This window comes from Gopherus flavomarginatus, chromosome 12 (assembly GCF_025201925.1).
Source record: "Gopherus flavomarginatus isolate rGopFla2 chromosome 12, rGopFla2.mat.asm, whole genome shotgun sequence".
Lineage (NCBI taxonomy): Eukaryota > Metazoa > Chordata > Testudines > Testudinidae > Gopherus > Gopherus flavomarginatus.
The window spans coordinates 49,702,629-49,727,413 of NC_066628.1; the positions used below are offsets into that span (position 1 = coordinate 49,702,629).

General features: G+C 59.2%; 1 protein-coding gene across 7 annotated transcripts; it reads left to right on the plus strand.

Moving 5' to 3' along the window:
* Window positions 1-7,783: 7,783 nt before the first annotated feature.
* FAAP100 (FA core complex associated protein 100) lies at window positions 7,784-23,256 on the plus strand. Of its 7 annotated transcripts, none has more exons than XM_050921418.1 (10): window positions 7,784-7,835; window positions 8,321-8,515; window positions 10,488-10,606; window positions 11,856-12,820; window positions 14,458-14,611; window positions 15,609-16,402; window positions 18,206-18,342; window positions 20,223-20,339; window positions 21,832-21,921; window positions 22,408-23,256. In XM_050921418.1, exons 2-10 carry the CDS (start codon window positions 8,351-8,353, stop codon window positions 22,531-22,533), a joined length of 2,667 nt encoding a protein of 888 aa, XP_050777375.1. In that variant the 5' UTR covers window positions 7,784-7,835; window positions 8,321-8,350; the 3' UTR covers window positions 22,534-23,256. The 7 variants fall into 7 exon arrangements, 5 of the variants coding, with proteins under 5 accessions (XP_050777375.1, XP_050777376.1, XP_050777371.1 ...); XM_050921419.1 differs by lacking the exon at window positions 7,784-7,835 and adding an exon at window positions 7,857-7,878; XM_050921414.1 differs by lacking the exon at window positions 7,784-7,835 and having other exon boundaries at window positions 8,085-8,515.
* The last annotated feature ends 1,529 nt before the right edge of the window (window positions 23,257-24,785 follow it).

Sequence of the window (24,785 nt, forward strand, 5' to 3'; positions counted from 1 at the left end):
CAGGGCAATGGAGGTTAAAATCCAGCTGGCCCAAGGGAGGCTGCTCCATGAACCAGCTGCTCCACAACCTGGCTGCTCCAACTTGACTGAATTAGCTCCACAACGCAGTAGTCAGGAAGCATTTTGAAAATGGCTTTTTCTCTGATCTTTATGTGTAAACCACCACCACCACCCCCATCCGCATCCCCAGTGCAGGCTTGAGCCAGGCTCGCTAAGTCTCCACCTGCAGAAAGCAGAGCTAAGCCTCAGCTCAAACGCTGGAGGCAGCCGGCTGCATCAGCCTCAAGCTGGGAGCCAAGGGCTGAACTTGTCTGTGAGAAGTTTTGGCTCCTGGGGTGGATGGGGGGTGGGGGTCACATCCCCTGCGAAAGGGAGGGGCAGTGAGGGCCATGAGACATGGGCATCACCTATGGCGCTCTGCTGATCTGCCCACAACCACCGCTCTCCCCTGCGGCTGAGCTGAGGGGGCTGCAGCTGGGGAGGCAGGAGCACACAATGTTCATGCAGAACAAAGGCACAAAGGTCTGAACCTGGCCTTTGCGAAGCCGCGTCCAGGCTCGGGACTCCCCCGCTTGCCCACAGCAGTGCAGGCTGAGCGCCAGCGCTGGACACAGCAGTTCGGCAAGATGGTGCTTCTTGATATAACTTTCAGGGCAATGCAGCAGTGGCGGGAACCCTTGACGAGAAAAGCCACCTGCAGACGTGAGGCGCTCTGGCAGGAGGCTGTGGGGCAGCCTTCTTTCTCACCGTGGGGTGGCTGCTGTCGGCCAGCATCAGGTTGGGGAGAGGGGCACTCTGCTGCCATGAGCACACACGCCACATCTCCGAGAGACCCTGGTCATTTCATGGCCACTGTTGTGTGCAGAGCTCTGCCTAGGACAGAGGTGACGACGTGGCTGCAGTGAGCAGGGCGGGGCCGGGTGCTGCCATGGTTCTGGACACTACATGTAACGCTATCTGCATGCAAGGCGTGGCATGAGCTGACAGGGCAGCGAGACGCTTCACAGCATCACAACCTATCGAGAAGAGCCACTCCCCTTGCCATCAAAATGCAGCCGCCTCTGGGGTGGGATGTGGTGTTATTGGAATGTCAGTGGAGTGGCCGAGGGCAGGAACCAAAGGACCATCTCTTCTCCAGAGCATGAGGCTGCGGAAGGCCAGGCCCGTGGGGCGAAGGCTGTAGAAGAGGCCCAGAGTTCTTACAGAACTGCCCTTTCGAGTGCAAGTGACCAGATGCCGCCCTCGCAGCCCTTCTGAGCTGGGGCCATCCTTGGCATGGCTCTTGGCTCCTGACGTGCCTACTCACTTCCTGCAGCCCCGGCTTTCTCCCTCTGGCCTGGCCCAGCCTGGGAACCTGCTAGCTGGCCCCAGCCCAAGGTTCCCGTCATTCGCGCCTCCTCAGCATCACTGGGGTTCACAACGGCCTCGGCTCCTCCAGGGATCCCCGCAGGCTCTGCCCTGCCCATGCTGGACCTGGCACAGGGGCAAAGGGTCACTGCTGCTGTTAACTGGAGCCCTGGGAGGCAGCATGACCATGTGCCAAGGCCAGAGTTGGTGTTGGGTTGGGGGCGGGATGAGAGCCCCCCCCCCGAATGAAGTCAAACCACAGCGAAGGCTGCTGTAACTGCAGCACTGCGCTCCTGCTGTTGCCATCTGCTGTGCGGTCTCCCTGGCCAGCTCCCACTGGCTGGGGAGGGGCCCGCGGCCATGCTCCGCACTCTGCCCATGCCTTCCTTTTCCCCAGGGAGCAGGAAAGTGCAGCTCACAGGCCCCGCGGCAGGCCAAGCGGGTCTGTTTGCAATCAGCGGCACAGCTGCCAGGCCCACATCTGGCTTGGCCGCCTTCCAGGGCAGCGTGTTAAAAGGGGACGGAGGGAGGCAGATTGGAGCCAGAGAGAGAAGGGGGAGCCGAGACGCTGCCTCTCTCCGCACCGGCCCAGGATCTCAGCACAGCAGGTAGGAGAGGGAAAAACTCCCCTTGGCTCAGCTCGTCCTGGCCTGGCTCACGTGCGGCACCAGCCCTTCCCCACGCGGTGCGTGCCAGAGCCCCTCTTGGCTCAGGGAAGAGCACTCGGCGGCTGTGCGACATCTCAGCTGCTGGCGAGGGCCAGGGGTTCCACACGAGCGGCTCAGGGCTGGCAGCGGGTGGAGGTGCTCCAGGGGGGACCAGGCCCTGGCCAAGCATCGCCCAGTGTTAGCAGGGCTGAGGGCTCTCTGGGGGCAGTGCCCCTGCCACTCCTCCTCTGCCACCTCACTAGAGCAGGGGGCCTGAGCAGGGAGAGAGATCCTGTTTCCAAGCAAAGGTGATGAGAGCTGGGAAGTGAACCGACAGACCGAGGGACCCTGGGGTCCTTCACTGCCAGCTTCTGGCTAATGCTGTGTCCCCAGCTCCCCATAGGCAGCTCAGAAATAGCTGTGTGAAGCAAATTCCACTTTGAGCACTGGGGTACTCCCCTGCCCGCCCTGCCCTATGCGATGGTGCCCAGGGCCCAGTTCCTGCCGGGCTCCCCCAGGAGATCTATGGGTGGGACGCTCATAAAATCAGGAATCCAGAGGGGACGGGCCAAAGGCTGCACAAGGCCAGAGATGTTTGTGGCCCAATATCTGAGTTTCTGCCACCTCCGGAGGGACGTATTCCTGGAGGTTTCATCACAGGGCAATCTTCAATTCCAGATTAATCCTTGGTGCCTGCAGGGCAGTCCTGGAGGGTTGGCATCCTGCATGCTGAGAGTGTGGCCAGTGGTAGGGGGAGGCAGCCGAAGTGGGGACATGCTTGGGGGGTGGAGGGGGGTGCTCTCTGGCCAGGGCCTGTGGGGGTGGTTGAGGGGGGTGCACTTAGGACGGGGCCGGTGGAGCTGTCTGTACTGATCTCTCCCTAATCCCTGTCCATGCCCAGAGGACCATGAAGCGGTTTCTCCCCATCCTGCTCTGTGTGGCTCTCAGCTGTGCCGCAAAGCAAAGGCAGCAGCCGGCAGAATGGGACTACAGATCCGAAGGTAAAGCCCCCCCAAAATCTCAGCACAGCTTTAATCATCTGGCCCAGGGTGGCTGCAGACACAGAGCTGGGGGCCCAGCCATGGAGCGGCCACTCCCAGCTGATCCCAAGTCACCTCTGTCTCTGTGGGTTCTGCCAGGGAGAGGTGGCTGCTAGCTCAGACCAGGACTCCTGCGTTCCAGGGCAGCTCCGCCAGTGCCGTGCTGTGTGACTTTGAACCCACTCATTGCCCCTTTGTGCCTCAGTTTCCCCGCTAGATGACAGGGCTGATAACCCTGTGCTCCCTCCCAGGGCTGGGAAAAGGAATCAGCGCATCTGTGCTGTGCTTTGGGAGCCTCGGATGGACAGTGCTAGGGACAAGCAATTGGCGTGAGAATCATGGTGTCTCTGAGGGACGTGGCCAAAGTCAAGAGCTGGAGCCATTGTGGTCCTGGGGGCAGGGAGGGGAGGGGTTCTGTGGGCTTGGCAAGCCTGCGCCAGCTCTAGTCGCTGGCGCCAGCTCCCCCAGCAGCCAGGTTTGTCTCCTTCCCAGCTGAGAAGGTGAGCCTGAGGGGATGTGCCAACCTCACCGTGGTCCTGGACAACTGGAAATTCGCCATCGTAACGGAGATCAAGAACCTGCTCCTGTACGACCACCAAACCGTGCTCCCTGACTATGGCAGGTGAGCCGGGGCGCCAGGAAACTCCAACGGGCAGCTCAGCCGCAGGAGCCAGCCTGTGCCGGCCACATGCTGACCAGAGCCGCCAAGGGCTTGGGGCTCACCGAGCCCGGGTCCCACTCTAGACGTGGGCCCAAGCGAGAGGCATTAGTGGCGTCTGGTTGCTAATGGACGCGTGTCCAGGCTCCACAGGGCACTGCTGGGGAGACGCTGGTCTAGACCAGGCCCAGGTGGTGGGGTGGGAAGCTCGCACGATGCCTGCCTTGGGTATGCCTGACCAGTCAGTGCTGGGGTGGGGGGAGACAGCAAGGGCTCCCCCCCGCCATTGTTGCAGGGGGGCAGGGGTCTGTACATCTCTGTGCAGCCTGGGGGGAAGCTCACCTCTTCCCTCACTGTCCCGCCATAGGATCAAATCCCTTTCCGAAGCCCTCGATGACCTGTACAAAGAATTCAACGCGCTGAAGGGCCGGCTGGGGGAGCTGACCACCCGCTTCGAGGGGGTGGAGGCCTTTGTGGATGAGATGAACACGAGCCGAGGCCAGACTCCGGCCAAGCCTCCCATCAGGGCCGGCCTGGCGGAAGCTGACAAACCAGTGGCCCCAGCCAAGCGCCGCCGGGTCCTGGTCAGGAATAACCGGAAGCCTGTGGAGCAGCCAGGAGATGGGTCTCAGTAGGGACAGCCCCAACCGCACTCCTCGGGGGCCAGAAATGCTGCAGACTTTCCCATGCGTTTAGAAGCTGCATGTGTCTTTCTTTCTTCCCTAAAGAGACGTTTCCCCGCAGGTGGCTGCAGTTGGGAGCCGGGCACCTGGGCATTCCCCTGCCCTCTGGATCAGCACTGGCTCCTAGATGGGGCACAATGTGGCACTTCCCGCTCACCGCCCCGCAGCTGCAGGGTTGCCAGCAGGGTGGACTCAGGCAGGATCCACTGGATCACATGCTGGGGGGAGCTCCTGGCCCCAGAGCTTGGCTCTGAGGAGGGACCTCGCGACCGGGTGTTGTGCCCACGACCGGGACCAGGCAGCAGTGCCATGAGCTGCAGGGAGCGTGGGTTTCTTTGAATCCAGCCTCTAGCTGGTCTTAATCCACTGCTGGCTGTACTGAAGCACACGCTGGGGCTTGTGGGAGGGGAGCTGGAGGGGAGGGGGATGCTGGGGTGCCACCTTCCAGCAAGTGCCCATTGGCTCTGGACGGCACAGCAGATCAGGCACTTACCTCTTGCATGCGAGTGAGTTTAGGGGGTTTGGGACTCATTCCCCTCCCCCAGTTTGCTCACTGCATAAGATAAACTGAGGCCTGCTTGGCCCAGACTGCTGTGGGACCGAGCCAGAGGCTGAGAGGGAGCGTTGGCTTTGGTGCATGGGGGAGGCTGGTGAGCACCTGCAAAGCCCAGGCCAGCCTAGCTTGCCCTTCGCTTGCACGTGCAGGTGAATTCTTTATTAGCCAGACCTGGCTCTCCATGTCCCACAGCTGCATTCCCCTGGGCCTGAGACCCCAACAGGGGGTAGCCAATCTGGAATCAGCCAGGCCGAGCCACAGGTGTGTGTGGAGAAGAGCCTTCTATCCAGGCAGCCCTAGGAAACCCCTCAGCAGGGTGCGGGACTGGGCAGCAGTGGGCATGCTTAGCGAGGGCAGGGGCTGCAGGTGCAAGCGATCTGTGCCAGGGCAGTTCTGAAAGCCCGGCTCATGGTGTGTTTGGGCAGGAGGGGAGCTTGGCTCAGCCTGCTGGGCCCTAGGGGAAATGAGTCGTTCCTTGATTTTTGCCCTCAATGGGAGGGAGGGAGAACCCGCCCCTCCCACACATGGCTGGCTGTCCCTCCAGCCACTCGCTGGTGAGACGCCCTAGTTTCTGGAACGTTCAAGTTTTGAGGCAAAACAAACAAACAGAAATTTTGGAAATGCCTGTTCTGCTTGCTTCATCCCCGCCTGTCCGCGGGAGCCAGAACCCATGAGCGGGAAGACGGAGGGACAGCAGGGACAGCGGAACGCCAAGCTGCCACGTAGCCAACTTGCCCTGATATGCCGCAGCTGGCTAGCGACCGATGCAGCCACCTGGCCTGTTCCCTCTGGGGTGAGAGCTGCAGGCGCTGGCCCCCCCAGCCCTGACAAGCCCCATGGCCTGCATTTCACATTCAACTCGGTGAGGTGCAGGAGGGTCAAAGCATCAGCATTTTGGAGCTGCGAGAGCAAATCTGGCTTGGGGCCCCAGAGGAAATAACAGTGTCTGGGCCCTGCTCCAGCCCCTAGTGCAACTGGAGAGGCCCGGGGCCACTGCGGGCCAGAGCCGCGCCAGTGCCAGCTCGCCCATTGCTTTGCCTGGCTGTAATCACAAGCTCCTGCTCTCTCGCTTTCACAAGTATATGTGGCGTTCCCTCCCACTGCGCTGCCCAGGTCCCTGCGCGCGCGGGGCCAGGGTGCAGCAGGGTGAAGTTTGTGTACCGTCCTCAAATAAAGATCTTTCTGTTACCGTCACCGCTTTCTCCGGCTGGAATCTTAACAGAAACGTCAGCAAACGCCCCCGGCCGGCCAGAGGCCAGCACGGCTGGGATCCTGGAGGAGAGACAGCTGTCCCCGCCCTGCTAGTTACCACTAGCATGGCACTGTGTATGCACGGGAACGCCAGCCAGGCGCGAGTGCCAGGACACAGGCTGTTGAGTCAGTTTCAGCCAGGCAAAAGCCTGAGCTCTCGCAAGAAACCTTCGGCGACTTCCAGCCCTCTCCAGACCCGAGTTCTGACGGCGGAAGGGCTGTCTGGCCTCTTAATTCTAGGTTGCTGGTTTAAATCCAGCCAAAGGCAGGCGTCTCCAAGTCATTGTCCCCCTCATTAGATCCCTGCCACAAGCAGTGCTAACTGGCTCCCGTCTCAGCAGTGAGGCCGGCCTGGGGCTGATCTGGCCAGCCACTCAAGTCCCTTCTTAGGCAGGGTGGGGGGCGTATAGGAGAGCATCGCTGCCTCCCCACTGTGCTGGGGTGAACAGAGGGCTGCCAATTGGCACTCTGCCATCTGTGGATCCCAAATGCTTCACTAAAGGGCAGTGGTGTCATTCCTCCCACTGCTGGGGAAACTGAGGCAGGGAAGGGACTTTCCCTAAAGCTGTACAGCAAGTCTGCGAGAGCTGAGAAGTGGATCCTGGATTCCCCACTCCTAGCCCTATGCTCTCCCCAGGGCTCTGCGCTGCCCTCGCTCTCCAGGGGAACTCCAGCCAGCCAGAGCGTGTTGGAAACATCCAGCCTGGCCCAGCTCCCAGCCCTGATCCTGCTGGAGCTAGCCCTGTGCTCACAGCACAGCTTCCCTGCTTTCAGGGCAACCAGTGGCCCCCGTCAGGCCAGCCCTCAACCTCCCCTTCCCCTGGGAGGGGAGGCTGGGAGCCAGGACTCCTGGGTTCCATTCCCAGCTCTCAGAGGAGGGTGGGTGCTGGTGGGTTGTGGAGGAAGGTGCTGGGAGCCAGGACTCCTGGGTTCTCTCCCAGCTCTGGGAGGAGAGTGGGTGCTGGTGGGTTCGAGGAGGGGGGGGCTGGGAGCCAGGACTCCTGGGTTCTCTCCCAGCTCTGGGAGGAGAGTGGGGGCTGGTGGGTTCGAGGAGGGGGGGGCTGGGAGCCAGGACTCCTGGGTTCTCCCCCCGGCTCTGGAGGGGAGTGGGGGCTGGTGGGTTCGAGGAGGGAGGGGCTGGGAGCCAGGACTCCTGGGTTCTCCCCCCGGCTCTGGGAGGGGAGTGGGGGCCCGGACTCCTGGGTTCTCTCCCAGCTCTGGAGGGGAGTGGGGGCTGGTGGGTTCGAGGAGGGAGGGGCTGGGAGCCAGGACTCCTGGGTTCTCCCCCCGGCTCTGGGAGGGGAGTGGGGGCCCGGACTCCTGGGTTCCATTCCCAGCTCTCCGAGGAGGGTGGGTGCTGGTGGGTTGTGGGGAAGGTCCTGGGAGCCCGGACTCCTGGGTTCTCTCCCAGCTCTGGAGGGGAGTGGGGGCTGGTGGGTTCGAGGAGGGGGGGCTGGGAGCCCGGACTCCTGGGTTCTCCCCCCGGCTCTGGAGGGGGGTGGCGCCCAGTGGTTACAGGACAAGGGGCCGCCAGGGGGTGTCACAGCGAGCCCCTCCCCCTGCAGCCATTCTCGCTTTACGGCCTGTCGCAAACACCCCCGCCCCATTGCGGCGGCCGCGGAGGGAGCCGTAAGGCGCAGACGCCCCCGCCCGGTACCTGCAGCCAGAAGCCCCCGGGCGGCTTGAGAGGGGCGCGGTGGGGCTGGGAGGGGCCCCGGGGAGCGGGTGGGGGGGCGGCGGGCGCAGGGCCCCTCCCGGGGGGGCGGAGGAGATTGAGGGGGCGGCGGGCGCGGGGCCCCTCCCCGGGGGGGTGGAGGAGGGTGGGGGGGCGGCGGGCGCAGGGCCCCTCCCCGGGGGGGAAGGAGGGTGGGGGGGCCGCGGGCCCATAGATCTCCCCCAGCTGGGACAGTTCCCAGGGCAGCGTCTCTCTTATGGAGTTTTTGCTCGTTGGCAGCTGGGGCTCCTGGGGGGTTGCCTTGGGGTGCCCCCCGCAGCGTGGGGGTGGATGGGCATTGCCCCTCCCCCCCGGCAGGAACCCAGCACCCCTGGGAACAGTTCTGTGCTCCCCCCATGGGGCTCTGGGATGGGCTCCGTCAGGCTGCCCCCTTCCAATAACTATCTCCGTTCCCTCCCCCCAGGTTGGCACCGGGTGCCCATCCGGCAGGAGGATGGCGCACGTGGGCCACAGGGTTGATTACCTGGCTGGGTTCTGCTGCCCGGTCGGGGGGCTGGCTGCGGGCAAGCCCCGAGTGCTGTGCCATGAGAACGAGATCTACCTCTCCAACGGCAGCGAGTTCGTCTATGTGTATGACCAGGAAGGGAAGGTGCTGAAGGTGAGCGCCCGGCCTGCGCCGGGACTGCAGTGCTGGGCCGTGGCGTGAGGTAGCCACTCGCCCCCAGGCTGGGCTAGCCCAGGTGCCCACGCCCGGGGTAACTGCAGCCAAAATAGGCCCCTGGAGAGGGGCTAAAGCCTGAGGTTAGCCATGACAGGCTCACACTAAGAGAAGGGAAGACCACAGTACGAGTATGTCATGCGCACTAAGGAACTTTTAGTGTGTGGGAGCAGGATCCGCGCAGCTGAACGGTGTGGGCAGGCTGGGGCGCCCCATTTGCCACACACACAGTGCTCATGTAGACGTGTCCGCCATTCCTAGGGGGCATGGCTGAAGCGGCAGTGGCTTTCTGTAGCTTCTAGAATCTTTTCCATGTGAAGGTTTGCCCTTGCAGTTGCCTAAAGCTTGGTGCCAAAGTCCTTAGTGGGCTGATTTTTCAGAACGACAGAGTGCCTGTGAGAGTCCTTGTGCACTTCTGGGTTCTCAGCAGTTGTGACATTACGCCACTTGCTTCGGAGCAGGTTTGAAAATCTTGGGTTTAGTTCCTGCCGCCAATGACTAGCCAGCTGGCTTCCTCCCTCAGTTTTCACAAATCTAGCTCCATGTATGTCCAGTTTAGCAGAGTTTGGGTTTCAAACTCTCAGTGAAATATTAGTATGGCTTCAAATAACCTTTTCATGGCGAATGAAGGGTGCTCTTTGACCTTTTCCCTCATTTCCTGGGACAAACCATTTCATTCAATTATTGAAAGATTTTTTCCTTTTTTCAACAAGATGACGATTTTTGAGTTTTGTGCACCATGGATTTTTCCCTTTTCTTTGCCGTGATAAGCAGCAGCCTTAGCACCGAGTTAGACATGTCATCTTCTTTAATTTACTCTATTTATCACTTCTAAGGAAGCCATCAGTGAGATATCAGGATTAGCCTCCTACATGGTTTTCACTTTCTCAAGGAAGTAGGCCATCTCTGGGTTTTGAATTTTTCTTTTTTCTATCCTTAGCTAGTGTAAAACACTGAATGTTTGCTTTGAAATTGTGTGTGTGTGTGTGTGTGTGTGTGCGTGTGCGCGCGCTCACGCCACTCTTTCAATCCTACGATAATGATCTTCCATTTCTATAGCACCGCTTGTCTGAAAACACTGTACAAGTTACAATTGCTTCCATCACCACAGCAATGCAGCCACCTCGGGTGAAATGTCGCCTGCTTACAGCACACAGCAGCAGCTACACAACTGTTTAGACTGGAAGTGCAGAATGCCATACCATGTCTTAAAATGATTGTTTTGAACTTGGAAATACACATGCAATATTGCCCATTAATAGTTTTACTCCTGGCAATTAGTATATTCAGAAAATGGCTGTTTTAACTTGCAGTTGTTCTATATGTGCATCCTCAACTAATGACCAGGGGAAAATATGATCCAGCTAATGTTTCTTTATTCATCTGAGAGAAGTTTGCTTCTAGGAAGGTTGCAAATGTTTGTGTTGAATGGCTAATTTTGACATACGTGCAGTCACACATGCATGTTCTCACATAGCATCACTTGTCCAAGTGTATGTGCAGAATGCTGAGTGTAAATCAGTACCTCATGCAGCGCTGGCTGGTTATCACCCCATTCGTACTTGTACATAGAGTTCTCGAGTAAGCACTGGGGAGACTTGAGAGGCCAGATCCTCCATCAGTGTCAGTGGCATAATTCTGTAGATGTTTCGTGGGTCTTGTCTTCACACACTGCAGTGGTGGTGCTGGACATGTGGCTGCTGAAGGGGAGGCGGGATGGTGATAGCTGGCATTGGCTAGGTGGCTCCAATGCCTTTTGGTTCTGTGTGGTGCTGCTCTGATAAGTTGTGTCCCTGTGGTGAGCTCTTGCAGGGGCAGCTGGGAGCCTGCTTAAAAACCAGGAGCAACCTTTCCTCCTGCCTCCGTCCTTGCGGCATAAAACTGACATTCTCTTTCCCTTTTTGATATTTAGGCCATCTATAGGTTTCCTGATCAAGTTTGGCACGTGGAACTCCTCCCCCTTCATAGGAAGCTCTACATCCTGTGTGCCGGAACTGGCATTTACTGTGTATCCCTGGACCAGCAGAGCAGGTGAGACATGGAATGCAGCCTGCAGGGACAGTGAAGTTTGTCTCTGCTCGTTAAAGTCCAAAAGAGAGTAGCAGGTGGTTTAATGGCACATGCTTCCAGCCCTCTGCAGCGAGACCTGGCTGGAGTCTAGGGGTTACCCTGAATGATGGTGGTCTCCAAGCATTCCCGACCCCAAGATTTCCATATGACCATCTGCACATTCCTCCTGTTAGCCTCCAACTGTTGTGTGGTTACCCCAGGCCCTGAAGGAACTGCAGTGGGGTTTACATTTCAGAGGGGAAACACCTGCTCTTCTGAGTCACCCTAAAAGAATCAAACCCCTGGCAGCAGAGTGTCTCCCAGCGCCCCGCCCATGCAGTGTGCTCTCCACCATGCTATGCTGTCTGCTGGAGGAGTCCTACAGAGGGCAGGGGGCGGCACTGGCAGATGTCTAGTCACTGTCAGTGCCTTATTTACTCATGATAAATGGTGAGGGTGCCCCCCCCGTGATCCTAGGGGAGCTGATGGGGCAGAGTTTTGGCCCTCCTAATGGGGCTGTCCTCCTGGTGTGTGGGAGTCCACTTGCTTCAAGGCATGTTTGTTAAAATCCATTAAAAGGCTTGGCTCCTGGGCTAGTTGTGCACTGTCCCGGCAGTAAATCTCATCCACAGGTCAGACTGCCGGTCCATTGAGAGTGGTGACTTGCATTGACTGATTTCTGGTGCTTCAGAGGCAGCCCGGCCGTGCTCTTAGCCCCCTGTGCAGTGCTACATGTTGGGAGAAGGGGAAAATCTATCTGACTCCACCAGGGGTCAGCTCGAAGCACAAGGTCATGGTTCCCCTTAGGTTAGCCGGTTCGCAGTTTGTGTGATTGATTAGACGTTAAAGTCCCGAGGCTGTGTGACTGGACCGGTACCATCCGTGCAGACAGCCCTGTGTCTGACACCTGTGCTTCATCCTTTCAGCATGCACACATCCAACAGCCACTGGTGTTGGGGGATAGAGAGGAATGGGATGGCAGGGTCAGGTGTTCTCCATCACGGCCTCATGCACCCATAAGTTACTGAAAGGGTTAAAATGTTCCAAACCACTCACCCCTCTGGAGCCCTGGCTCTTCCTGCTCTCTCCAGAACACTGCACCCAGTGCGGTTTCTTGAAGTGGATGCTCCTTTTGTAAGCTTGTCTGTAAGCGTGGGGGTGAGAGGCGAGCTGAGGAAGTGCTGGCTTAGCCCTCTGGCTTGACTGAAAGCTTTTCCTTGTTTGCGTGAAGGTTATTGAAGCAGACTGATGGCAATGGCAAAGAGGACGCTTGCCCTTCCAGCGTCTTCCCCATAGATTCCGATGCCTGCATCGTCCCAGACGTCACGCTGTGCACCTTCACACTGCTGAACGACGTTCTCGTCACCCTGTCCCAGGCTCAGGGCCAGTGGTGGGTGAAACTCCATGTGCTTCTGGACCCTGATCAGGAGAGCCAGCCATGTCGGCAAATCAGCCAAGTGGGATTCTCCACCTGCGACCAAACCGGAGACGATGGGGACGCACTGTCCTCGCACTTCCTTCCTGTCTTGTGCTGTGCGTCCGCACCAGGCACAGCTGGGCCTGGGGAGGGTCTGTGGTGTTCGGGGGGGTTCACGCTGGAGGAGCCCCTCTTCAGCCTGCTCTTTGGCATAGACGCTGCCATGCTCGACTCTCCCATGATTCTCTGTGGCTTCCCGGACGGGCAGCTGTGCTGTGTGCCGCTGAAGGCCCTCAGTTCTTCGGAAGCTGTAGATGGCTGCAGTGAGGTTGCAGGCCAGGCTCCGCCTGTGAAGATCCTTCACCATTTGGAAGAACCTGTTGTCTTCATTGGAGCCTTGAGAACAGAACACAAAGCCCCTGACGATCCCGATGACGAGCAGCTGTTTGGAGACTCAGGCTGCGACTGTGTTGTGGTGGTCGGGCACTACGGCAAGATGGTGGCCATGAAGGCAGAGCGGGGAGAAGAGGCCAAGGTCCCAGAGGTCAGGGAGTACTACCTGCAAGGGCCCATCCTGTGCGCCGCCTGTGGTGGCGGCAGCCGGATGTATTACAGCACACATTCGGACATCTCCGCAGTCGACCTGGATTGGGTCAGCAACGCTTCCGACCCCGAGAGCATAGATAACACTGCATATGTCCTGCCTCCTGTTCTGTCTCCAGCCAGTTTAAGTATCTGTAGCGTTGTGGCGCTTTCCTTGTCTTCTCGGGCCTCAGAAGGTACTGCCAGCAGTAAAAAATTGTCATTCTTGGGGCTGAAATGGTCAGGAATAGCTTTGTCCTAACTGCGTATTCCTGTTTCTACCTCTCCACCATTCCTCGTTAAAGGTCCAGCTTCCATTGGCTCACCCTCGTTATTGTAAGTTGTTTACATCAAGCATGCCGAGCCAGGAATTGGATGGGAGAGGAAATGTCATATGTGTTCAGAGATCAACTCCCCATGTGGCTGTCTTTGTGATGTCCCTTGTGGGGGTGTGTCTCCACCTTGGAGCAGTAGGCGGTGTGGTCACGGTCGGAGGGGTTGTGCTCTCTATAAAGAGGACCTGGGGCTGCTGTGTCTGTGTCAGAGGTAGGATCCTGCGTGGAGTGGCGCTGGGGGCAAGTCCAAATCGACCTAAGCAAAAAACTTCCCAAAAGGCAATTTCCAAACACTGCGGCTGGCCGGGCAAAGGGCTCCACAGGGAAGAGCTCCAGACACAGCCGTTCAGAATCCATAAGCTCCTTTCCTTCTTCTGCCTGACAGCTCTATGTCCACGTCTTGCTCCCCAGTGAGGGCTGGGGAAGCAAGTGTGTTGCCTTCTCAGAGTGGGGTGCTGTGGTAGCATTCTGGGGACAGTCCAAAGTGCTCTGTTCCCATTGCTCTCTGCCATGCATAGAGATGGGGGCAGAGAAGGAGCTAGGGAGCTCTGTTAACTCTTACCAGAGCCCCATACGCTGGTGGGTTTGTGAACATGTGGGCACCAAAGAATCGGCAAGAGAGTAAGATGACATTTGCCAAAGCATGAACAAGTGGGGTGAGGCAGGGCGCTGCAGGCACCTCTGCAGAACTCGGGGAGCAGCCTGCACCAGCAGCGGTTGGTTGTACACACAGCCTGAGCGTGTCTGCTGATCAGAGGGCACCTGCATGGAAACACTCTTTGCATCCTCGCAGCTGCTTATTCTGCACCTGTCGTCATCCTGAGGCACTGCCCAGCTCTTGAAGTCTCTGGGGCAGGGAAGGAGCAGTGGGCAGCATGGAGCCACTTCCCATGCCTGTGTCCCTGGTAACAGAGCGAGTGAGGGAAGGGGCAGGAGCTGAGTGAGTGCAGCCCACTGCAGGGGACTGGTGGCTCAGGGTGGGCATGCTGTGTAACGTTCTGTGTATTTGGTTTCCCGTTGTAGCCCGTTGACAGTCATTCGCAGTCTGTGTCTCTGCAACTCTCTCCAAATTCCTGTTGTAGGACACCTGGTATTCTGGGAGGCCCTGGGTGGGTGTGGGGGTGGGGAGAAGTAACTCCCCAGTCCCCAAATTGTTCCTGGAAAGGAATGTCTCATTATGTCGGGACAAATCAGACATTCCTCGGCAGAGTTACACCCACAGCCCTGGATGCAAAAGGCATTTGCCTCCCCACACCACAGCTTCCCCTCCGAGCCAGCTTGCTGAGGGGGGTACAGTCTGCAGGCCCCAGGCAGGGCTGTACAGTCATCCCTGCAATCTTCAGGGGGAATGGCTCCTCTCTCTCACGGCTGGGTGCAGGGCTCAGCCAGAATGAAGGACGTACGCCGCTGCTCCCTAGTTGCATCGGGGGACTGTGTGTGAGATCCTAGTCTGTTTACCGATGGCTAACCTGGTTCTCTCTGCCTGTCCCCCACTCCAGGTGACTCGGAGCTGTTTGCTTTGTCTGCTAAAGGCCGACTGATGAGCTGTGACTTGTGCAGTCCTGATGACGCTCATCTCGTCAGGCTGACCCCAGAAAAAGCTGGCCAAAGGATAAAGGAATTGCTGTCTGGGATAGGCAACGTCTCGGAGAGGTAAAGGGCAGCGTGCTAATGGGTGTGAGTGGGCTGTTAGCTTGTGAACTCCTTGGTTTTATTGGAAGTGAACTCGATTCTCCTGCATCAGCTCCCGGCTCAGAGGTTAGCAGTAAAGTGCTTTTATTAGTTGGCTCCTGTGCTCAAACATTTGCCTTTCCTGAGTGATGCGGAGTCGAGACAGCCCGGGAAGAAGCCCCCAGCCCCATGGGATGATAAAAGCCTTGTTTGCAGCCAGTGCTGCCCGCTGCCCTTTTCCCTTCGAACCAGAGTGCTCTTGTATGCCGAGAATGGCATGGTGTTTACAGCCTCTGCAACAGACGGTGGGAGGCCAAGATGCTGGTGACTCCCAAGCATCCCAAAGTGGATGCCCATTTGGGGATCCTGTTCAGGGCAGATGTGTGCCTTGGGCCTGAACGTTCATCTCTGCCTTATTTTAAACCAGTCTCTCTCCTTGGGGTTTGTGTGCCTGTGTTTCCTAGAGCGCCAGGTACCTGCTTTTGTAGCTGCCACTGCTTTTTGTACTGCTGTCTCTTGTAGCCTCAGCTGAAATCAGGAGCCTTCCTAAGGAAGCGGCTGGGAGTGGGATCATACAGCCTCCCTGATTTGGCTAGCATTGCGTGAACTGAATGGGCCCAGGCTGATCTGGTGTCACATGTGAAAGGGGCATTTGGGGTACCAAATCCTTGTGAGCAGCAGTGCTGTGGCTGGCCAGGTCGCAAGAGAGTTCTAGGGATGACGGGGCACTCAGCCTGTCCAGCACTCTCAGCTGTTGAAGTTCCAGAGCAGTGGTGTCTGGGGGAGTTTAGAAGGGCTCATGAAATGATCCGTGGAAGTTTGGCTTCTCCACCTTAGTGAGAGTGCCACTTGCCCTAGGTGTGTGTAGCCATGTGTACTACTAGCCTTTGGCCACCTCGCCTGGCTGCGTTTCCGATTCGTTAGCTCTGTGTCCCAAAGCCGTTACCTCTGAGCTGTCTTCTCCCTCTGCTCCCCACAGAGTTTCTTTCCTGAAAAAGGCGGTGGATCAGAAGAACCGAGCGCTGACAAGCCTGAACCAGGTGATGAATGTGAGTGCTGCCTTACTGTCCAACCAAGATGGCCGGAAGCCTGTCACTTGCACTGTTACCGCCAGCTGGAGCCGCCTGCTGCTCCAAGATACCTGGACCATCTCCTGTGTGTTGGAGAACTCGAGCGAATGCAGCCTGGAGCAAGGCTGGACCCTCTGCGTTCAGCTGTTCATGAGCTCCTGTGCCTTCGACGAAGACTCTGCTGATTCGGCCACCACGTTCACCTTTCCAATCGACCAGCTTCTGCCTGGGAGCAAGAGAGAGGTGACGCTGCCGCTTGGCACAGCCGAAGGCACCAAGTTGGAGTTGCCTCTGACCGTCTCTTGTGCTCTCTTCTACAGCCTGCGAGAGATTCTGGACAGTGCGTCGGACTCCTATGAGTCACTGGACGACCTGCTTCCTGAAGACTCTCCTGGCCTCTCCCCAGATAAAGAAGGGATCTGCCTGCCCCTGAGCAAATGCACCATCGACATCTTGCAGTGCCTTCGTCTGGATGACAGCACAGTGCCTGGAGCCCCTCCTTCCATTGCCACCCTGTCAGACCCAGTGGAGACCTTCTTGAAAGTATCCAGGGTGCAGTCTGACCCCAGCAGCGTGGAAGTCAGTGACCAGCTGCTTCCCAAGGCACCGGACGCCCTAGGAGATGAGTATCTACCCCCATCAGTGGCTTCTATCAAGGTGTCGTCGGAGCTACTGAAAAATGCATTGAAGAGCTTCTGTGAAGGTTGGTAATTCTGGGCGGTTGTCCAGTCGTAGTGCAAGTTTCTGTCCGGGCAGCGTTGTCCTGGGGTGGATTCCCTGCAGTCGTTCCCCTGTGCAGGGCTGGGCTCTGTGATTGCTTTCCAGTTGTTCCCTTCGGATGCTCAGACACTCTTTGATTTGTCTTGTGTCCAGGGCTCTTTAGGGGGGTGCTTGGCCACGGATAATGGACGTTGAGGCTTGTGGGAGCTACGTGGCTGGCCTCCCTGGGTGTTCAAATATTCAAATGCCGTCTGAAGTGATCAAATGAGGGTTGCCAGAGTTGGTCTCTGCCCCAGCTGTGTCTGCAGCGAGAAGCCCAGACCCAGGCCGGCTACCTGGAGCTGCTGATGTTTGTGCTAGTTCTTGACTATTATAAACCAGGATTTTGTGACCCCTCCCCTGCCCGGGCATGATCCCCTGGCTCGTGAGCTTGTACTGGACTTGTGCAGCACTGCCACCGCTGTGCGATCTGGCAGGAGAGCCGTTCCCATGGGGTCGAACCTTCATGTGGGGACTGGCCTCTCTGGGCAGAAGGAGCCACAGCCACATACTGGGCCAAGCAGGGGTTGTGTGTGTAAACGCTCTTGGCCCATGGCTGCCGCGCCGAACTAGGGCTAGGAACATGGCCAATCCCGACAGACACCCATGGACAGGGACCAGCCCCACCAGCCCGGAAACCAGGGGCTGGAATTCCATTCCTGCTGCCCCTACTGGAACCCATCCAGGCCTGCTGCAGTGGGGTGGCGTCTCTCCTTGGCCAGGACGTGGGGTTGCCACCTGTCTGCATGAGGAGGAGCAGGCAGTCTGTCTCCTGCTGGCTGTGCCAGAACTCACCCTCTCCTTTGGATTAGTCTCTCGAAGTGGCTGTGCAAGGTGGAGTGAAGGCACCGTTGGGGTAAGCTAGAGCTGTGTCCGAACAGAGTGGGTTTCAACGTGGCTGAGGGTGAAGGAACTGCACAGTGTGTGTCCAGGTGTGATGCAGACCTCGCCTACGCAGCTCTGCCCATGCGCCTCTCCCTCTGGCTTCCTGAGCAGGGTCCGTCTGTCGTGCCAGTTCGTGGAGCATTCGCGCCGGTGGCACTGTTAGCCAGAGCTGAGCGCTGATCTCAGAGAAATGAAAATCGGCCTGGGGTAGAGTTAACCCCACCATACTGCTGTGGCTGGCACCACAGATGCCCCCCTCTTCTCCTTTCCCCAGGAGGCGCTTCCTCTGTAGCAAACCCTTCCTGTGCTGCGCAAGAGACCAGGGTGAGAAATCAGACTTTGGAGTCTCCCACGAGGTGGTGGGAACCCAGAACCACAGGGCAGCACTCGGCTCCTGCGGGAGGGGAAGTGTCTTAACAGAGCGAGTGTCCTGGGGCCACACAGAACCAGCCCTCACGGCAGCTCCTTTGTGTCCGCGGATCCCCTTCCCCTCGGAGAACGGATGGGAAGGCTCTGCCTCTGACAGAAAGGAGCGGCCACAAGGGCTCAGACCTGCTGTCTCCTTTGCTCCTGTGGGCATCCTGTGGCACTGGTTGGGGACTGTTTCTTGGAGGCCCTGACCCCGTCCCATTGTGTGGCGTGTGTGGCTGCCCTCCCTAGTGCCACAGGAGTGTGGCAGGGTGCCTGGGGGAGTCCTGCTCTGAGGCAGCCTTCCTCTCCGAGTGGGCTCACTTAGCGTGACTAACATGACAGCGGCGCGGGGGAGGCGCCGGGCTTGTGCTTGGAGAGACCCCAGCTGCTGCTGCAGAGGGGAGCGTGTGCAGCCACCTGACCAGCTCTGCTTTCTCTCCTTTTCCCCCAGGACCCTCGCTCTGCTGCGCTGCTCTGCAGTGGCTGCTGGCGGAGAACGCTGCGGCTGCGGCACTCAGGAGCCAGGATGTGTCGGCAGTGCGGGGCCTGGCCCCACGTGGAGGCGAGGTGCAGCTGCTCGTCCGAGAGGCAAGGAATGGGTTAGCTTTGCAGGGAAACAGCCCCTGCCCCATCCCCACGAAGAGCTGGCTTCTGCCCCAGGATCCTGGGGCTAGGGACCAGCCAATGGCAAGCTGGGGGCCTGGCTCTGCCTGTGGAGACCTGGAGGGAGCCACTGCGGTGGGAAGGGGAGGAAGGGTCTAGGTCCCTTCATCGCTCAGGGCTTGACAAAGCCCAGGATTAGCTCCTCCTCACAAACTCCATGCTACCCCCGTTGGGAACGTCCCCTGGGGTCGGGTGCCCAAGCCCATGGGTGTCAAGGGGTTGCACTCGTGGGGGTCAGTGAAAAGCCACATGGACATGGCTGCATTGCCGGGTTTGGGGATCTGGCATGCTAATGGTTGAAAGCCCAACTGGCTGCTTCCCCTGCCTTTGCCCCCCGGGTTCTTCAAAGGCTTGTGCTGCCCCCTGCTGTCTATGGGACGAGGGTGGCCAGGAGTCAGCTGAGTTCCTCACTTCTCAGACCCGAAGGGGACACAGCCCCTTGTCCACAGGATTGTCTTGTGGGTAAGGAACGAGATGAGGAGCCAGTTCCCGGCCCTGCTCTTTCTGCGTCTGTTCAGCCATGCGTCAGATCTGCCAGTGGCCTTATCTGGCCCTTGTCCCTGTGGTGCTTACGCTGCCCAGCCCTGCCAGGTAGGTGGGCACTTTGGCCAAGCTTATGCAGGTGCATTGCAGAGCAAGGCACTGTTCAGGTCCCAGTGTGATGCCTTAAAATCCACGACCTCCTTTCTGCCTATGGGGCTGACGATCGTCCAAGGCTATGTCCCTTCGTGCCTGAGGAGTGCAGACACCAGGCACCGAGCTAGAATGTAAACAGAGCCAGCGGCTCTGAGAGGGCTGCCTTCCCCTGGCACTTCCCCTCCTCAGTCTGGCTGCTGTTGCCAAGGCTGGTGTGAATAAGGATTTCTCTCCGGCTCTGCCCAGCTGCTGCTTCCCGGTCCTACTGAGTTGCCATAACTTGGCAGTGGTGGCCCTGACTTGGCATCACGACTCGGCTGCCGGATCCATGGGCCTGGGAAGCAGCAAAGCTTTGCTTTTAACTGCTCATCTCATTGCTTGACTGGCTTGCTGTGATTTGCTACTTCTGCGAAGTGAGGGGAAATGTGTCTGGATGCTGGTTTAAGTCTGATCTGCTTCGGCTTTTCCCTTAATGCGAAAATCCCTCTCTAAGTGCAAAAGAAAAAGACTAATTGCGAAGCGGCTCTCCTGCCATGGCCGGTTAACCCTCCAGCGAGAGAGTCCCAACTGGCAGTGTGCTGGCAATGACCTGGCTCAGGTTGCTTCATGCATGAGAGCATTAATATTGCCAATGTGATTAGTGCCAGCATTAATTCTGCTCAGGCTAAGCCTCCCGGGTTAAATCCTTCGGGGAATGGCCATCGAATCATCCCCGTACGCTGCCAGGCAAGGCTGAAGCCTGTTGTCCTCCTGTAGTACTGCCACTTCTGGGTTCCAGTCCAAATGCCATGAGTTTGATGGGTCTCTGCACTTATCTAGGCCCCCGCGTAGTTTCGGTTCAGGAGACCAAATGAGGTTGTTGGTTGGGCCAGGGCAGCCTGGCTTGGGGAATCGTCCCCCTCTTCTGCTGCCGTCCCCTTTACTGTCACCAGCCTGGAGGTGTTCCTAGTACAGATGAATGGTGGACGGGGAGGGGCAAGGAATGAATGCCCCATGCTGCTGCCTCTAAAGCACAGATATCTCTGGCTGTTGGGATCCGCATCTAACCCTCCTCCATCCACAGCTATGCTGTATTGCCGAGGGGGTACCCCAGAGGTCTGCCTGCCCTCTGCACAGACACCCCCTGTGGCTTGGCAATGTTTGCAGTAAGGATCTCCTCTCTCTTGCAGGTGGCCGTGGACAATCTCTGTCCAGCAGGCCCGATCCAGGCCGTGGAGATCCTGATCCAGAGCCTTTCTCTGGCAGATATGTGCAGAGTGCATCAAGCCGTCGTCCGGCGCATCCAGGTGCAGATCGCACCCCCCAGACAGAGAGGGGGCTTATGCTTGCAGCAGCAGCCTGGGAACGCTGCTAGGAGCTGCCCCTTTTGCAGCCTGCACTGGGGGTTGTTTAGCTGGGAGGGAGCTTTGCCTCTTTCACTCCATTGGCCTGGTTCTGAGCTAAGCTGGGGTCCCTGGGTCGTACCAGTCAGAGGGGTTTGGTGTCTCCAGGCCCTTCAACTCTCTGGAGCTGCTGCTTCTGACCCTCATCAGCTGGGCTCGCTACTCTTCCTTCCTGTGCTGGTTGCACCCAGGACTTGCTTCCTCCAGCTGCTCCCAGTGGGCAGTGTGAATGGCGCTGCACTGAGCAGCCGGCAGTCCTTCCCGTGGCTGCACGGCTATTCCACGGGAATCCCAGGACACCTGGCGCTTTCCCCACCAGCGTGGCCCCAGAACGGACTCCAGCCTGCTGCTTGCCACTGGCATTGCTGCATAAGTTGCTGTGCATGGCCTCTCCTTGCCCGCAGTGCAGCAGCTGCTCCTCCTGCCAGGGCTTTAGAGCCAAGGATCTGCGCTGCCTGCAGGCCGTGACCAGCCAGCAGAACTAGGGCTGTGTAGGGGCTGAGCCTGGGCAAAGGCAGAGCAACCTTAGCCTGAGCTCAGAGGGACCCCAGTGCAGTTTGGGTTGGAGCAGTTGCTTTACCCTGTGGCAGAACTGTACGGTTCAGCTTGAAATCAGCGGGGCGCTAACCTGGGAATGTGCGATTGAGCTGGCCCTGGCTAACACACTCCCCATCACCGGAGGCCAGGCTAGAAGCCATTGGAGCCTGTAGCAGCCTGAACCAAGAGTGGGCCGTGCTAAGGGCAGTGACTAAATGGAGCAGGGCACCTGTAGCTATCCGGGGAGCCAGCTTCCTTGCACGAGATGCACCAGACAGTCAGTTCCTAGTGTGATGCGGAGCTCTGCAGCCCCGGCTAAAGGGGACCGTGGCTGGAGCAGAGCGGGGCACCTGCAGTGTGTGCCAAGGTCCTGTGCCCAAGGGTCCTGCATGCCAATCTAGGCAGCGAGGAATACCCAGCCCCTGTGGGCAGAGCAGCGGTGAAGGGTGCCAGAAGTGTGTGTCAGTGGGGAGTGCTGAGGCCTGGAAAGCCTGGAGGCTGGAGCAGACATGGGAGTGGGAGTCAGTGCTGCAATGCATTCAAACCTAGGCTGGGTGGGCGGGGGCGTGTTTCAGATGCTGCTGCACTGAGAGGCTGGGAATGGCTGCTAGGAACAGCAGGCCAGCCCTGGGCAGGCAGAGTCCCAGCAAGACAGGTGCCGGTGCAGAGCAGGATCTGGGGCCTGGCCGAACTCCAGCCTTCTGGAGGAAGGGAGCCTTGGTTAGGTGGCTCAGTGCCGTAGCCGTGCCTGAGGTGTCTGGCCTGGCAAAGCTCCCTCCCTTGGCAACCGTTGGCTAGGGGAAGCCCAGAGTGCACCATAAAAGCAGCTCCCTCTAACGCCATGTTCTCTGTTCTGAAGCAGACTCTGGTGCTGGAGCAGGCGGCTCAGGGCTCCAGTCCCCCTGACCTCCGCATGCAGTATCTGTGCCAGATCCAAGCCAATCATGAGGTAGGTAGCATTTCCGGGCGGTACGTGACGCAGGCGGGAAGTAATCTGTGCATTGGGCGAGTGCATCTGTGTAACCCCAGAGGGGGGAAGAACGCCCCTCTTCCAAACTGCGGGGCATGAAACTCCGAGCCCAGGCACCGACCGCAGCCCTGCCATGTGCCCATGCAGGCGGGGCTCCTTGGTCTTGGGCAGCAAAGCCAGACCCTGCAGAGGCTGACACACACTAGACTGGCACAGGCTTCGAGGCCCAGAGCGGCGTGGTCCCGCTGAGTGCTTAGCTCCGGGCAGCCGGGAGGCAGCAGGGCTGGGGGGTGTTAGCTGGGAGGCCGGGGGGCTGTCTTCAGGTCATGCCACGAGATCTGTAACTTGCCCCTGACATTTACAGCTGCGCCCTGGTGTGGCTGCAGGATGCCTGTGCGGAGGGGCCAGCGCCTAGCAGGCAGCAGCAGATCCAGCTTCCTAACCCCTCTCCTCTCTGCCTGGCAGATGCTGCTAAAGGACGTGCAGTCCCTGCGGGACCGTCTGTGCCTCGGGGACGATGCCAGTGCCACGGCGGAAAAGCTCCTGCACGTCTACAGGCAGCTGCGCAATCCCAGCCTCATCCTTCTGTGAGCACAGGGCCGGCCTGAGATGCTGGGGCCAGCGAGCTCCACGCTGGGCTCCAGGCAGTGCTCGTTTGGGTTCGGAACAGCAGGCAGAGCCAGGCCTGCTCATTAATCCTGGATTCCGCCAGGAGGAGGATTTGGGGAGGGGGGAGGGTGCTGGCAGTGCAAGTCCCCACCCTGAGTGTGGACCCCGAGGCTGAGCTCAGGGCTTGTGTGTGTGTTTTGTGGATGTGTTTTAAGCAGCAGGGGGGCGTTCCCAGGGCTCCAGATGCCTGCCCACCCCTCACAGTAGCTGGCCCAGGTGGGAGTGTCGGCAGGGCTGTGTGTGGCGTGGCAGCCAGCGTAGGTGGCGTGTTTGAGGTTGTGCCCGTTTAGCTTCTCTCTCGTTCCAATGGCCGTGACTTTGCTGTGCGCAGCGCTGAGTCGGCTCCCTGGCCGGGCACCGGATCTTCGCAGAGAATGTGCTTTCTGGCTGGTTCCCCTCCCTCCAGAAAGGGCTATGCCTCCCTACAGCGTCTCGCTTTCGGGGTGCCTAACGGGCTCACCAGGGTTCCCACCCCCAACCCACGGGGCCTCTTTTTCTAATGGGGGTTTGGGTAGCTGTCGTTTCTAGAAAGCATCTGCCGCGTCTCCGTGGGGTGGATTCCTCCTCGCCGTGCTGTGGCAAGCCAGCAGGTCCCAGTGTTTGTGAATCTGTCGTGTGCCATTGAAAACCACCATTTGTCGCTCAGCTTGTGCCCATCTCCTTTCCTTTCCATCGCAGCCGCCTCCGTCCCCCTCGGCCTGCGGAGCGCCTTGCCCCATGCTGTGCGGGCAGTTCCCCAGCGCGCGGGCTGAGCATAGTGCCCTCTGCTGCCCACGAGCAGCCTTTGCGCCGGACCCAGCACCCTGCAGCACACTCCAGCATGGTACTGCTGCCCCTCCCGAGGCAAGCTGGGGGAGGGGAGGGGGGAAGCTATGGCTCTAAAGGGGTGGGATGGCGGCCTTTGCCCTCTGCAGGCCTGGGTTCGAATCGTTGGCCAGCTCACACCATTTCCCCAGCCTGCCATGCTGCATGGTACCTGGGGCAGGGGTGCTGAGGGCCTGTGCTGGCAGGGCAGGGACACTTGACTGGAATGATTGCTCAGCACCTGCCAGACGAAGCCTGGCCCTTCCAGGGCTTGGCTTCCTCCCCTGAGCACCAGATCCACTCGGAGAACAAAGCGAGCCTGGCTGGAGTGAGGCGTTACCCGCTTCACTGTCCCTGGCTGGTCCTGTCTGACTCAGCGTCCCGTGGCTTCCCGGCCCTGCAGCGTTGGTGTGAGGCGCCATGCAAAGGGCTAACTCAGCCCAGGACGTTCCTGGTTTGAGGGGTGGGAGCTGCGGAGGGTCTGTCCCTGCCGAGTGCTGGCTGGTGCCTGGCTCGCACAGCTGGTCTGTGGGAACCTCCCCCCGCTTGGCTGAGAAAAGAGGTGCTGGAGCCTGCTGCCCTGGCACTGGAGTACCAGTGGCCTCAAACTAGCACCCCCCCATGTGCGTACACGCACTTTCCTCCTGCACCTCCCTTCAAACACCGTCCCAGAGCAGAGCCCCAGCTGCCCCTTTCTGTTGGCAACGTGGGAACTTTGTTCTGCAGTGGCCTTGCCTTCGTGGGCAGCCTTGGCACAGTGCCAGGCAGGGCCGGGAGGGCTGGCCCTGGGCAGAGAGCCAGTGGCAGGAGGCAACAGCCCCTGGCCATGCTGGCTGCTGTGGGCACCAAGCCCTGGCAGGGGGCAGCAGGCTGGGTTTTGGAAAAGTTAATGGTGGCAGGCTGCGCTGGGTGCTGTCTGATGTAATTATCCACCCCGCTGCCTTCACTCCGCCGCTGCGTGGGGGACGGAGTCAGAGCTGACAGATCTGGGTCTCTGGGTCCTTTCAGTCCCCTGCAGGACTAACCTAATTGGATCTCAGCCAGCTGCCAGGCAGAGCCGAGCGAGCCCAGAGAGCGAGTTCCGCTGAGCTGCTGGTGCCTGTGTATTCAAGGGACGCGGCGTGCTTAGAGGGGCCGGGCCAGAGCCAGGCTACTCTGCCCCGCCCCGCCGGCCCCTGCCAGGGAGAAGCTGCTTGCTCAGACAGTTCCCGTGCCCTGCAGCGGGAGGGTTGAGCAGCCGGATACTCCCGGGTTCTGGCATGTGGCTGCCCTGCCAGTGCTGTTCATGGGCTGGTCGCAAGCCTGGGAGCTGAGAGTCAAGCTGGTTTTGTTCTTGTTCGCGCATCCTCACCAGTAGCAGAGCTAGGAAT

What these genes read in the sequence shown, in the direction of transcription:
- FAAP100 (XM_050921414.1), top strand. Translation starts at nt 8,114, where the DNA reads ATGGAGTTTTTGCTCGTTGGCAGCTGGGGCTCCTGGGGGGTTGCCTTG. An exon ending in TCCCTGGACCAGCAGAGCAG is followed by an intron (nt 10,607 to 11,855) that starts GTGAGACATGGA and finishes GTTTGCGTGAAG; the next exon opens with GTTATTGAAGCAGACTGATG. An exon ending in GTCTTCTCGGGCCTCAGAAG is followed by an intron (nt 12,821 to 14,457) that starts GTACTGCCAGCA and finishes CCCCCACTCCAG; the next exon opens with GTGACTCGGAGCTGTTTGCT.